General features: G+C 41.4%; 1 protein-coding gene across 3 annotated transcripts in view; it reads right to left on the bottom strand.

The window, feature by feature from the left end:
- Nucleotides 1-10,277: 10,277 nt before the first annotated feature.
- The window catches only part of taok2b (TAO kinase 2b), a 42,639-nt gene continuing 38,360 nt past the window's right edge, over nucleotides 10,278-14,556 (bottom strand). For 2 of the 3 annotated variants that reach the window (XM_036141761.1, XM_012852406.3), the window contains exon 20: nucleotides 12,064-13,135. In XM_036141761.1, coding sequence (XP_035997654.1) covers nucleotides 12,215-13,135 — 921 coding nt within the window. In that variant the 3' untranslated portion in view covers nucleotides 12,064-12,214. Of the gene's footprint in view, nucleotides 10,825-12,063; nucleotides 13,136-14,556 lie in introns of those variants that run through there. The other variant, XM_021310547.2, reaches the window with a different exon arrangement.

Below are 14,556 nucleotides of genomic sequence, written 5' to 3'. Positions count from 1 at the left end.
GTTCTGCATGTGCAGTTGAGGACGCGATGACGTCACACTTAGCAAGCGTGCTCAGAGTTTGCGGAAGTAAACATGGATTATAATGCTGGCGCGCATTTTGCAATCTTTAATTTCTTTTCTAACCGGAGCTTTCTCTCCATTGACTGCTCTCCCCATTGTTGTCCGCCATGGGTGTCGTTTTTCTTCCCGCTTCTGCACAGCAGGATGCAGATTAGTGGCGTTTGTCGACTATCAGTGACGTACAGGTCGGATAAATGCGACCTGACCGTACAGACACAGGTCACATTTGACACTTAATGGAATTAGGACCACATATCCAAGTGGCCTGAGTCACATTTGAAAAAATCCAATCTGTGTTGTTCAGACTGTCATGAAAAGATTAGATCCAGGTCGTATATGGGCAAAAAAAATTAAATTCGGTCACTTCAGGCTGCAGTGTGAACGTAGCTTATGTTACCGTTTGGGGCTGAACAATGGGGCAGTGGGTAGCACTGTTGCTATGCAGCAAGAACGTCCTGGGTTCAAGTTCTACCCTTTGCCCTGGGTCTTTCTGCATGGAGTTTGCATGTTCTCCCTGTGCATGCATGGGTTCTCTCCGGGTACTCCGGCTTCCTCCCACAGTCCAAAAACAAGACCTGGGTGTTACACTGCCCCTCGCCCATTGACAGCTGGAGCACCTCTCGTGACCCCATAAGGGATAGACATGTTAGTTAGCCAAAGGCAAATTTTCATCTGCAGTCCCTTTGGCAGGACAAAATTCACGCTACACACCGCAGTCAACAGATTAAAAACAGCAGACATACAGAAGGAGTTCAATATGACACTCACCTATTACCCATAAACAATCTTACAATATCAGTTCATTCAAAAAAATCATTCATACATACACAAAGCCAGTACCATGGACAGAAAAAATTATGGTTACAGTGTTGAGAGCCTTTTAGTAGTTCTTTTAGTTTATTTTAAAAGTTCCTTATAGAAGCACAGGTTTTGATATCATCAGGAAGCCTGTTCCACCTCTATGTATTTCCAACACAATATTCAAGCCTTTAATTTTAATTTTACAGTTTTTCCATGTTTTTCTTTCGCTTATAGATGCATGTCTCTTTTATTTCCCCCTTGAATTTTCTTACTTTGTTTTTTTCTGACAAGCCTTTTTATTTCGATACATTCTTTTCACATGTTTTTTTTTCTTTTCATCTTTTATGCATTTCTTCCTCATTATACCAATAAAGTGGGCTTTTGTTGGGTCAGCTCCTCTGTCATTGGTCAAGTTGCAGATCCATGGTCGAATCGATTGTGCTGCCTGTGCCTCCTCCATAGCAGCCATAGGCTCCATCCAAATACCCTTGATAATAGCTTCTAGCTACTATTCCTTGACCTTTCATGGGTGCAACTGTAAGAACTCTATCTTGGGGAGAAAAGGAGTTTGGACTGCTGTGGCGATTTCGGACGGCTTTAACGGCACCGTCATTATGTGACGGTAACAACGCGAGTCAAATTCGGGTCTACAGGCTTCCGAAAACGAACTACAAAGTGCACGCTCTCTTCTCTCCGGACATTTTCTGTGATTTCCGGGAGAGGGCTGTGCTGATACCTCATGTCACGCAAAGGATTGTGGGATTCCTTAAGGCTTGTTAGTGCTGGCATTGCGGGGTTCCTATGCAAAACTAGCTGCAGGAGGGAGCACACAGGCTACTTTTCCTACCTCCTTCCTTACTGACTGCACTATTCAGACAGCACTTATCTTGCCGACCGCTGATGCACTTCGGCTTTGGCTAGAGACTTTACTCAATAAGGGTATTCAGATTGAGCCGAAGTATAGTATTGGAGGGAACAGAATTGCACACGTCCTTCACCTTCCTTTTGACTTATTAATAGCAGAGGAGCTGGCCCAATGAAGGAAAGCACGCCTGATTTGCATAACGAGGCAGAAATGTGTAGGGAAAAATAAACAAAGAGACAGGAAAATGTAATAAAGAATACATGGTAATAGAAAGGCTTGTGGGAATAAACAAGGTAAGAAAATTCAAGTAGGAAGTAAAAGTTATAAAGTCATCAAGTAGCCAATAATAATAATAATAATGTTAATAATGTTAATGTTAATAGAGAAAAACAGATGTGAACGTCAACTAAATAGTAAAACATGTGGTAAAGTAAATAACTTAGATATCTTAAGCGAAGACAAATTACTAAATCTAAAATTTATAAATGTTCAAATTAAATTGTACATTTTAAGTGTATTGGTTTATTTATTGTGGCATTTATGTATTTCTGCTTTTATTTTTAATTGTGTCAGTTTCAGCCTTCCATAGGCCAGGCCGCGCTGTATTGAATGGATCTGCATCGGGGAAAACAAGCAGTGTGGCTTTCCATTAGCTGAGGGATGACAGACGCATCTTAAAGGGCAATGCGCACAGGTTCTCCCAGTCACTGTAATAATGATGTCAGACTGTTGTTGCAGTGCAGCACAGTAATAGCTCAGGAGATGTTCACGCAGCAAGAGGCCCTTCGTATCCATGTCGCAAACAACAACACGGCACAGGAAATATGGGCAAATCCAGAGCTGCCACTTTACATCTATAAAACCGTAAAGTATTGACATGTTTTTGCTTTTTCACACACATTTATGGTACCAAAAGTGTATTTCTTTAACCGGCTCACTGCTCAGGATGGCACTGTGTAAGGGGGTTCCATTAGTGCTTAAAAGAAAAAAGAAGTAGGTTGCTCAAATATTAATATTAAATTGACAGTTATATGGCCGATAACCTCTATATTTACTGATGTCATATATAGTCCCCTAAGATTTCGACAGAAAACCACAAAACAGATGACATCTCTGCCTAAAGCCTGATTTATGCTTGATGCGTCCGCGCGGCCATGTTGCATCATTTTGGCTTCCCCTCCCCAAAAGTTTCCGCACCTGGAAAATTTGTAACTATGCGGACAGTACCGCGTGGAAAAAGATGGCGGACGAGGAAGCGTCCTTTCTAACGGAAGTTCCTAAATATAGACATCTTTATGATGTCTATATAGATCACCGTTATCAACAAATTGTTAACAATTCCAGGACAGAATTTTCTATCGCTCTTGGAAGAAAGTAACAGGCTTAAATGTTGGAAAAAACTATTTTGTACTTCTAGGTGTAGTGGGGTGGACCACTGAGCTATATTATACACTGGAGTGCTAATCACCGTCTGTTTGAACGAGTCGCTTTGAAGCCACCAGCCGCCATATTGGTACTCCCTATTTTCCTCCAGTAACTAGGGAATATGTGCGCTACAGCATCGAATAACAAGGATTTTCTCATGTTCAGGGGGGGCTTAAGACTTTTAAAATTTCAAATGCCATATAGTTTTATGTTATGTTCTAAAAATATCAAGTACTGAGAAAGTCATGTGCTGAAATATTTTGCATTTTATTCATTTAAATATATGTATATATATAACATTTATAAATATATAAATAACAATATACGAAAACATATATTTACATATGTGTATACATATATATACATATATACATATACACATACTTATATATACATATATATATATATATTTAATATGAATAACATGTAAAATATCTCAGCACCTAATTTCCTAGTAGTTAATAGTGTTAGTACATCCACTGACTGTAGAATTACCTGTAAAACGTTTTCACTCAGCCAGAAAACTGCTTGTTGTTGCAAGCAAATCCTATGGGATTCTGTGAGAGTAGGGAGTAGCAAGATGGCGGCCAGTGACTTCAGTTTTGCGGCAAAATCAGCACTCCAGTGTATACGCTTGTCATAGGAGCGCAACACTGCCCTCTAGAGTCTAGGAGAATCGTGCTAATGCGTGGAAAAAGCTGCATGGAGCATAAATGCAGCAATTCCAGTTGCAAGTGGATTTAGATCGGTCTCTATCAGCTTTCCACATCTTTCTACTGGGATTTTTTGCCAATTTCTCCAAGCTAATCTGCTCCAGCTCCTTCTTATTATTTGTTTTTTCCTTGGGGAACAGGTTTTATTGAAGTCTAACCACAGATTCTCAATTGGCATGAGGTCTGTACTTTGACTAGGCCATGCCAACACAGTTACATGTTTCACCTTAAACCACTCAAGGGTTTCAGCTCAGTGTCACTGATGGGTTGTTTCTTTAAGTGCAACCAGTTTGCATGCTTTTTTAAAGTAATAATAACTAATTAGATTTTACAGGGAAGATTATTCTATCTCCATATAGAGAGTCTGGAGTTCCACCATTGGGTTATTCATCACCTCTGACCAAGGGCCTTCTGCCCTGATGACTCTTGTGTGGTTTGGAAATCAGATCCTCCCATTTCTGAATAATTCAACATGACTGAAATAGTTTTGATATCCTTCCCCAGATCGGCGCGTTGATACAACTGTTGATGACGTGATGATCTGTGTTAAGAAGACAAGCTCAGTTTTAAGCGTCATGGTAAAGGGCATAAATACTAATGTTTGTCTTCTTTTTCTTTTCTTTTAAATAAATTAGCAAAAACTTAAGAAAAACAAAAACATTTTCCCTTTATCATTGTGTGAAGAAGTTTGAGGGGACAATTTGATTTAATCCACTTATTTTAATGTCATTTCACGAGTTGCAAAAATCTGTAAAGTCTGCTGTGCATGTGTATTCAGTCCTGATGAGCCACGACTCTACAGAACCATGTTGCGCTGCAGTTAGACCTACAGGTCTTTTGGAGAATGCGTCTACCAGCTTTGCACGTCTAGAAACTGAAATTACTGTCCATGTTTTTGTGGAATACACCTCAAGTAAGGTGCTTACTTTGACTAGGCCATTTAATCACTCAAACATATTCTAAACCAGGGGTCTTCAACAGGGGGTCCGCGACCCCTAGGGGGTCCGCAGAGGTACTGCATGGGGGTCGCGAAAGTTTTGGTTGAATAAAAAAAAAAAAAAATATTTAAATTAAAACATGAATCTGTCAGTTATGTTAATAGTTCAGTATTGTATGCAATATAACAGGTATGTTTATGCATGCCAGTGGCACTAACAAGCATCACTTATTTTCCTTTTCACATTTATGTTTTAAAAATGTCCATTTAAATAGCTTTTATGCATGATTGCATGCAATTGACAGACATTGTTGATTTTGGCAGGTATCAGTTTATTGTGTTATGTTATGTTTATAAATGGCAGTGGCATGGCCACCCTACTCACTGTGCCTCGCACATGTTTAAAATAAAAACATGAATATATGAACCTGTGTATTATTTGAGTATCTTAGTATTGAATGCACAATAACAAGGTACATTTACACATGGCACTATAGGACCAGTTTGATGTAACACAATTTTATACAACATATATAATTAGGGGGTCCCCGGTCCATCTCGCCATCAGTTTGGGGGTCCTTGGCCTGGAAAACGTTGAAGACCCATGTTCTAAACCATTCCATCACATCTCTCTATAGTTTTCCTTATTCTTAGAACTGTTGTAAATTACACTGCAAAAAGAGAACTAAAAATAAGTAACATTTTCTTGAAATAAATGTATTTGCCCTTGATTTGAGCAGGTAAATAAGATTATTTGCCAACGGAATAAGTATTTTTACCCCTAAAATAAGAAAATTAGACATCATGCACTTGAAATAAGATATTTTAAGTCCAGAAATCTTATTCCATTAGCAAATAGTCTTATTTACCTGCTCAAATCAAGGGAAAATACATTCATTTCAAGAAAATTGTACTTATTATTAGTTCTATTTTTGCAGTGTAGGTTATTTGAGAAAAAAAAATAATATGAGGGAAATAATGTTTAGGAAACTTTTTCAGACATTAAACTTTCTGTCCAGGACTTTCTTAAATTATATTTTGGGTAAGAAGCACAATTGTAAAACCCTGAATCTAAATCTCAAAACGGATTAGATTTAGCTGCCTTGTGTTTGACCAAATGCTTAAAGGGTGCCTAACCTCCCCTTTCAAATCCACCTGCATCAATTAACTGAACTCCCTCATCATCAGTCAGTCGGTTCTACGGATGCTCGTTAATGAGCTTTTTGTTTGATTCAGGTGTGTTGGAGAAGGAATGCATCTAAGAGCTGGACCCCTGGTCTAAAGTAAAAATGGCTCAAGTTGAAAGCATGGAAATGTATTAGACAACTATGTTAGGAAACATTGGCAGATAAGGCAACATGAAAAAGTATTATTTCCTTGAGCAGAGGTTTCCAACTCCAGTCCTCGAGATCCGGTGTCAAACACGCCTGAATCAAACGGCTGAATTAGCAACACACGATATGCCTTGATCTAAAGGTTTTCAAGAACAAATGATCAACCAGTCTTGAAAGGATTATGAAGCTACTTCCAAGGCTTTGGGACTCCAGAGGAACTAAAGTGAGAACCGTTATCCTCAAATGGGCAAAACATGGAACAGGGACAATACCGAGCCACAAAAAGGACTCCATAAACCACTGGTCCAGGAGGTCACAGAGGAATCCAGAACATCTGGAGCCCATAAGGCCACTGCTGACTAAAAAAATAAATCAAAGGCCTTTTCCCTCAATTGTAGAAGAACAAAAAAAATCTTGAAGTGTTTGGGGGAAAATATTCACAGCATTTCAGGAAACGAACATCATACCTACCATCAAACATGGTGGTGGTAGTGTGATGGTTTGGGGCCATTTATCTGGATGGCATGGAGTAACTAATAGAACATAATTTGGTTTTGGAGCAGGACAGTGACCGGAGCACACAAGCAGTTTCCTTTAATTCCCACCTAAAAAAAAAAAGGATATTACAGAGCAGCCCGGTGAAAGTCTGAACTTTGACATATGATCGATATGTTGCGGCATGACCCTAAAAAGGAAATTTATGCTTGAAAACTCTCCACTGTGGTGTAATCAAATGTATTCTGCAAAGAAGAGTGGGTCACATTCCTCCAAACTGATGTAAAAGCCTGATTTCCAGTCATCACCAACCGTTGATAGATGTTGCTGTCATGGGGGCCAAAAGCAGTAATTTGGGGTGGGAATACTTTTCAGCACTGCAAAAAGTGAACTAAAAATAAGTACAATTCTCTTGAAATGAATGTATTTGTCCTTGATTTGAGTTGGTAAATAAGATTATTTGCCAATGGAATTTGTGTTTTTACCCCTAAAATAAGACAATTAGATGTAATGCACTTGAAATAAGATGATGGAGATGAATCGTGCCTATTTTAAGTGCAAAAATCTTATTCCATTGGTAAATAATCTTATTTACTTGCTCAAATCAAGGAAAAATTATCTAATTTCAAGAAATAATTTCTTATTTTGAGTTCTATTTTTGCAGTGAGGAAGGGCCAGATTGGTCTGAATAGATGTTCTCCTTCAACAAATGAAATCATGATTTAAAAACAGCTTTTTGTATTTAGTCAGGTCTGTTTAAGGTTTTTTAAGCATTTACATTTGAATAAAAAGGTGAAAACAGAAGAACTTCATAAGGAGGGACTGTAAAGTTATTAATTTATTAGTAATTGAAATGTTAACACTTGTTCCCTTTCCTGCAACAATACGACCGTTAAATAAAACACACGAAAGCAAGACAAGTTAATGTGTTAATATCAATTTATTATCTTTTCTTTTTTTTTTTTTTTTAATTACTTTTGAAGTCACTCGTTTTTCCATTTTCCAACACACACATCAGCACCTCTGTTCCTCTTCAAGCTTATATTCAATTCGGCGTCTCCACCCTTCACCAACCAAAAATCTCAGCATGGCGGCGCCCGTCATCCTTTACCGAAGTAGGGGACCAATGGCCGCCGTGGGCGTCGACTGACACCGACGTCCAAAGCCGACCCCCCCAGCCCGTCAAGTCTTAGTTTATACAAGGAGTTTTACGCATGCACCGAGATTCCAACCGAGCATAAAGTATCAATGTTATACAGGGGAGTTTGTCTTGAGCTGGTGTTTCTGAGTCAGCAGGGTGATTATCTTTCTTCTTCTTCTTTTTTTGTCCAACCCCCCCTCCCCTCCCCCCCAAAAATGAAGCTCTCCTTTAAATTAACATCATGCCCACAATAGTAAAAAAAAAAAAAAAATAAAATACAAAAACCTTGGAGGGAACACTGATTGTTGTGGACGGGCTACTGGGGTCACTGCTGCTGTGCCGGCCCCAGCGGGGGACCACAGCAGCTCAGTCGGGGGCCCGTCCTGTCAGGCCTCCATCTCCTCCCCCACACTGCCTGCATGCTGCATCCTTCGGCAGTTTGATCCTCGCTAAATACATATAAATAATAAAAAAAATGAAGTAAAACAGCATTTACATTCCAGTGGCCTATTTTTTTTTTTTTCCTCCATGAGAGTCCAGAGGAAGGGGGTCGGAGGTTCAAGCGAGCAGGAGTGCTTTTAATCTGAAATACAGTCGTTATCAAGTCTTTAGAAAAAAGTGGCATTATAACTGGACTTCACCGCTCGACACACGCACATAAATATTAACAATTATTAACCATCCCCTATTAATAGTCACTGATATCTTTGAAGACACACCACACCTGACAATGCAACAGATTCATCAGCTATTGTTATTATAATTCATTATTTTACAGCAATAGTGGGCCCTTTGCTTCTCGCAAGAGAGAGAGAGCGAGAGAGAGAGAGAGAAACAAAAAAACGTGAACAGGATCACGACAACAGTTACACCAGGATTAGTTAGGGTAATATCGACACCTATTAGAAAATGCAGCTGGAGTTCAACGCGCTTTGGAGTTTATAAAAAAATTACTATCATTGTCTTTGCTCATCTATAAAACCAAAAGATTTCCTTTTGTTTTTAATATTCCCATAAATATGTACAGTAAAAGGTAAAAAAAAAAAAAAAAAAAAAAAAAAAAAGTGGGACAAGTGATCCTAAATGCCAGTAAAGTGGGACAGATACAGTACTTTTCAATGTGTTGCTCTTTTTTTTTTTGTTCCTATTTTTTGTACATCTATCTCATGCACTGGAGTGACGCTTATGTTGTCGAGATATTCAGTACGTCATTAATGTCAGAAAGCTTTTTTTTTTTTTTTTTTTAAGTATTTATACACGTCCAGAACATCTCTCCTCGTCCACGCTTCGCTTTTTGACGAGTCCCTTTACTATACAAACATTCTGCATTTTCAGTTCAGCCATTAAATAAATTAATAAAAATAAAAAAAGTGGATGGCACAACATCCCTTTAAGAACCCCTTAAAGGCATTGGTGACGTTCCAAGCAAGTTGTTTTTGTGTTTTTACACAGTTAAAAAACAAACAAACAGCATTTTAAAAATGTCTGAATCTTATCAGACTAAAGTAGCACATCATTTTTGACTTTCGTCTTTTTCGTTTGTCTCAGGACTCGCTGTGCTGCTTCTGGACAACACAGATAAGACAAAACGTCTCTCTCTTTTTTCATCCCATGTCTGCTTTCTTTCTCCATTCCAGCAAAGAACATCATAGAAGAACACAGCAGGGTTCCTACACAGTCTTCAAGGCTAAAGTCAACTCATTTTCTAGACTCAGATACCAAGAGTCCCGTTTTAACCCATTCTAAAAAATATAAACACAGACGTTAGCTACAAATTCATGGTAAAGAGCTGTAGGAAATGCATAAATAGATGGGAGGAAGAAGGGATGGAGGGAGGGATGGAAGGAGGGAAGGAAGAAAATTTGAGGGAAGGGAGGAAGGAAGGAGGGAAAGAAGGGAGAGAGGGAGGAATGAAAGGGAGAAAAGTAGGAATGAAGGAAGTGAGGAAAATAGGAATGAAGGAATGGGAAGAAGGATGAAAAGATGAAAGGGGTAGGAAAGGGGGAGAGGAAGGAAGAGAGACGAATGTAGGACAGAAGAAAGTAAGAAAGGGATGAAGGAAGGATGAAAGAAAGGGAGGAAGAAGGAAGACAGGGAGGAAGAAAGAAAGGAGGGGAAGAAAGTTTAAAAGGATGAATGAAGTAATGGAGGAGGGAGCGAGGAAGGAAGGATGGAAAAAAGGAAGAAAGGTAAGATGGAAGAAGGTAAGGAAGAAAATTTGAGGGAAGGAAGGAAGGAAATAAGGGAGAGAGGGAGGAATGAAAGGAATAAGGAAGGAGGGAAGGGAAAGAAAAGGGAATAGAGGAAGGAAGAGATGGGGGAATGGAGGTAGAAAGGAAGGGAGGAAAGAAGACAGGGAGGAAGGAAGAAAGGAAAGTAGGAATGAAGGAATGGGGAGAAGGATGGAAAAATTAAAGACAGGAAGGGAAGGGAGGAGAGAGGAAGGATAGAAGAGAGGAAGGGTGGAGGAATGCAAGAGAGGAAGGAAGGAAGAGAGAAGAATGAAGGACAGAAGAAAGTAGGAAAGGGAGGAAGGATGGAAGAAAGGAAGACAGGATAGGAGGAAGGGAAGAATGCTATCTAACATGGAATAAAGATAAAAAATTTTATACTCTTCTCTTTTCCCAAACACTTCCAGACCAGGAAATGTACTTTAAGTAATTTCCATGAAGTTAAACTCCTCAGTTTTCCCGACTGCGTAGGAACCCTGAGACATGGCCGCTGCCCCCACTCTGCAGCTGCAGGAGGAAATGAAAGGTCAAAGGTTGCCCTGATCACACGTCCCGCCTTACATCTTCATACAGTAACGGAGATAAAAAAAAAACACTGAACAGAAACATCTAATATCACCGTGATCCAGAGGTGATGCAGGTGGTTACATTCCTCCCCTTATGTCAGCGGGAAACGGGAGAAAGCCTCCTCTACCCACCCTGAGTCTGAAGAGGCCGGGTGCAGCTCAGTGAACGCCAGCTAGCCTCCTTCCCCTTCCGATCGCTCTCGACTTTTTGTGCACGAGGATCTGCGTCTCAACCGTTCCAGGAGATGAAGTCCATCTAAGAGGACGGAGAAGGCGGTGAGCTGAGAGAAATGGGACGCAGCCACTGAGCTCTATAATACACTGGAGTGCTAATCACCGTCTGTTTGAACGAGTCGCTTTGAAGCCACCAGCCGCCATATTGGTACTCCCTATTTCCCCCAGTAACTAGGGAATATGTGCGCTACAGCATCGAATAACGAGGATTTTCTCATGTTCAGGGGGGGCTTAAAACTTTTAAAATGTCAAATGCCATATAGTTTTATGCAGTGTGCAAAATACCTGTCAATATTTGGGGGGGTCCCCATCTCCCGATTGTTGCGCAATACCGATGTAAATTTTCTCAATATGCAGTAGGCCTATAACATTACAATGTCAAAGTCAAAGTTGGCTTTAATGTCAATTCTTCACATTCACCAGACATACAAGGACTTGAGAGGACGTTTCTCATTCACCAACAGTGAAACAGATAAAGTGCACAGGCACAACAGATAAGATCAGTTCCTAATACTAAAATTTTAACATTTTTAGTATTAATTGTTGTCAGCATTACTTCTTTCTTCTGTTTGGCACGCGCATGCCTAATTTGCATACGCGAACAGGATTGGCTGGCTCCACTTGGCAAAAAACAGAACATATTTCCCCCTGGGATCATTAAAGTATGTCTGATTCTAATTCTGATATTTGTGAATAAATGTTTTGAATTTTAAATACTGGACATGTTTGAGCTTAAACATTTTTTAGTGACCATTAGTGACAAAGAAATATTTAATTTTTAATTTTTTTGACACAATTTGAGACCCCTTTTAAATTTTGCTTTTGAGGCTTTCAGGGGTTCTCATGGGTTAATCGGGGGGGTCGAGCCCCCCCGGACCCCCCCGTATTCCGCACTCTGGTTTTATGTTATGTTCTAAAAATATCAAGTACTGAGAAAGTCATGTGCTGAAATATTTTGCATTTTATTCATTTAAATATATGTATATATATAACATTTATAAATATATAAATAACAATATACGAAAACATATATTTACATATGTGTATACATACATATACATATATACATATACACATACTTATATATATATATATTTAATATGAATAACATGTAAAATATTTCAGCACATGATTTCCTAGTACTTGATAGTGTTAGTACATCCACTGACTGTAGAATTACCAGTGAAACGTTTTCACTCAGCCAGAAAACTGCTTGTTGTTGCAACCAAATCCTATGGGATTCTGTGAGAGTAGGGAGTAGCAAGATGGCGGCCAGTGACTTCAGTTTTTCGGTAAAATCAGCACTCCAGTGTATGATATAGCTCAGTGGATGCAGCCGGTGGTAGCTACCTTCCCCAGATGGGTCCCACCCTTCCTGTTGCCCCACCTGGGAAGGACGCTCCCGCCTCTCTCTAAGAGTAGGAGAGGTGGGAGCCGTTGGAGATGTGCGACGTGACCGAGGTGCTCCGGCTCAGGACGCCGTCGCTGGCCCCGGCGCCTCCGGGCCCCCCGCCGGATGCCGTCCTCCTCAGAGGCTGGGGGCTGTTCCTCAGGGCCATCAGGTTGGGGGTGCCGCGAACAGCCAGCCCACCGCCTCCGTATATCCCGCCCTGCGAGGACGAGGAGGACGAGGAGGAGGAGGATGGGCCGGAGATGGAGGGGGGAGCGGGCGGCGGAGGGGGGAGGATGGCGAGGGACTGGGAGGAGGAGCGAGAGGGGAGGTGATGGGAGAAGGGCAGGGGGTGTGGGTGGGCCAGGTCGCCGCCGGAGCCTCGAACGCCGGCCCACTCCCGCTCCCTCTCCTTCTCCCGCTCCCTGTCCCGATCCCTCTCCCGCTCGCGGTACAGCTGCGGCGTGCTCTGATGGTGGTAGTGCTGGGGCAGGTGGTGGCGCTGGTGATGGGAGGAAGACGAGGAAGAGGAGGAAGAAGAGGAGGCGGAGGAGCGTGACGAGTGGTGCATGTCCCGGCCGTGCCCCACAGCCATGCCGTAACCGTGGGAGGAAGAGGAGGACGACGACTCGCTCCTCCGATCCCCTGCGCCGCCGCCGCCGCCGCTGCTGTTGTGGCTGCGGCGGGACAACTGCTGTGACGACATGTTCTGCTGGTGGACGCCGTGGCTCCACTGGCCGGCGGAGCGGGAGCCGGAGGGCTGAGCGTTGGAGTAGCCCTGCTTGGCGTAGGCCTCGCCGGGCATGCCCATCAGCGCCATGTTGCTAAAGCCCAGACGGAGGCTCTCGGAGTCAAAGGCCTCGATCTCGCTGGCCTGCCGCTCCAAGAGGGTGCGGATGCGTTCGGAGCGCTCGTTCTGCAGGGACAACATCTCCTCCTCGATCTGGGAAGACAACGATGACAAATCTTAATGTCTGGGCCGTTATCATGGTTTACAAACCTGCTCCTGTTCTCGCTGTAGCAACCACAGAGCTTCAACTGCTTCCCAATTCAATTCAATTCAATTCAATTTTATTTATATAGCGCCAAATCATGAAACATGTCATCTCAAGGCACTTTACAAAATCAAGTTCAATCAAATTATACAGATTGGTCAAAAATGTCCTAACACTTCCCAGTGTTGTAGGACTTGAGTCCGAGACTCGAACTCGAGTCCGAGTCATTAGCTAAATTTAGAGACTCGTGACTTGACTTGGACTTGAGCACTGATGACTCGAACTTGGACTCGGACTCCTACATTCAGATCATTCTGACTCGGAAATTGACTTTTTTTTATATCATTAGGCAATAATTTTAATATGTCATTAGAATATTATTTGGTGTATGATTTTAATATCTAAATTATTAGTGCAATGTGGCGGAGTGTGGATTTTTTTTAGTTTAAAAACATGTAGGCTATGCTTACTTTAGTGCGGAATTTGGACTCGACTTGATCAATAAAGACTCGACTCGGATTTTTTTTTAATGACTTGGACTTGACTCGGACTTGAACACTGGAGACTCGAACCTGGACTCGGACTCGAGGCATAGTGACTTGACTACAACACCTCCAAGATTAGTGATGGCGACCTCTTGCCCAAACTGTTATTAAGTTATTGTTGAGGGCTGCTGCAACGTTATTGGCTTGATGTTAACTATCCACCGTCACCACCCGGTTGTGGGCGATTTGGGATCGCTGCAAAATAAATGACTTTATCCCATACACTGTCGTCACATGCTAACTTGCTCAGGACTTGCTCCAAAGCAAACTGCTCGATGCAAACAGCCCGAATTGAATTTTGACTTTGGAAAGTGCCTTGAGATGAAAGATATAAATAAAATTTAATTTAATTTTTTTTTGTTGAATTGAGTTAAAGTCAGAAAAGGAAGCCTGGCCTTTTAACCAACAGAACAACTGCAGTATGGACGTTTTAAACAAAAAGAGGAGACGCGTGATTGGCTGATCAGGACCTCCTGACGTCTCCCCCAGAAGCTCTCGGTGGGCAGCTCAGTAAGAGAAATTGAGGCCTTGTACACACGTAGCCGGATCTTTGTCAAAATGAATATTTATATACTTTTCAGAAATAATCGTCTATAATGATGTAAAACAGAGTTTTGGTGTGGATGAAAGGCCAAAACGCATTGAGAGTTATTAATTTTCCCTACGTGTCGACTAGGCCTGAGGTAAACAGAACATAAACAGCGAGAAGTTCTGCCCTACCGAGTCGGGACCAAAACTGATCAAATTACCAGATTTTTTTGTGATTAATCTTTAATGCTTTTTGTTACGTTTGTCCAACTTCTGTGTAAAGTTCCCCCAGAGAG

Source organism: Fundulus heteroclitus, chromosome 10, assembly GCF_011125445.2.
Source record: "Fundulus heteroclitus isolate FHET01 chromosome 10, MU-UCD_Fhet_4.1, whole genome shotgun sequence".
Classification (NCBI taxonomy): Eukaryota; Metazoa; Chordata; class Actinopteri; order Cyprinodontiformes; family Fundulidae; genus Fundulus; species Fundulus heteroclitus.
The sequence above is the reverse complement of the archived record's forward strand: the minus strand, read 5'-3'. Positions and strand labels throughout refer to the sequence as shown.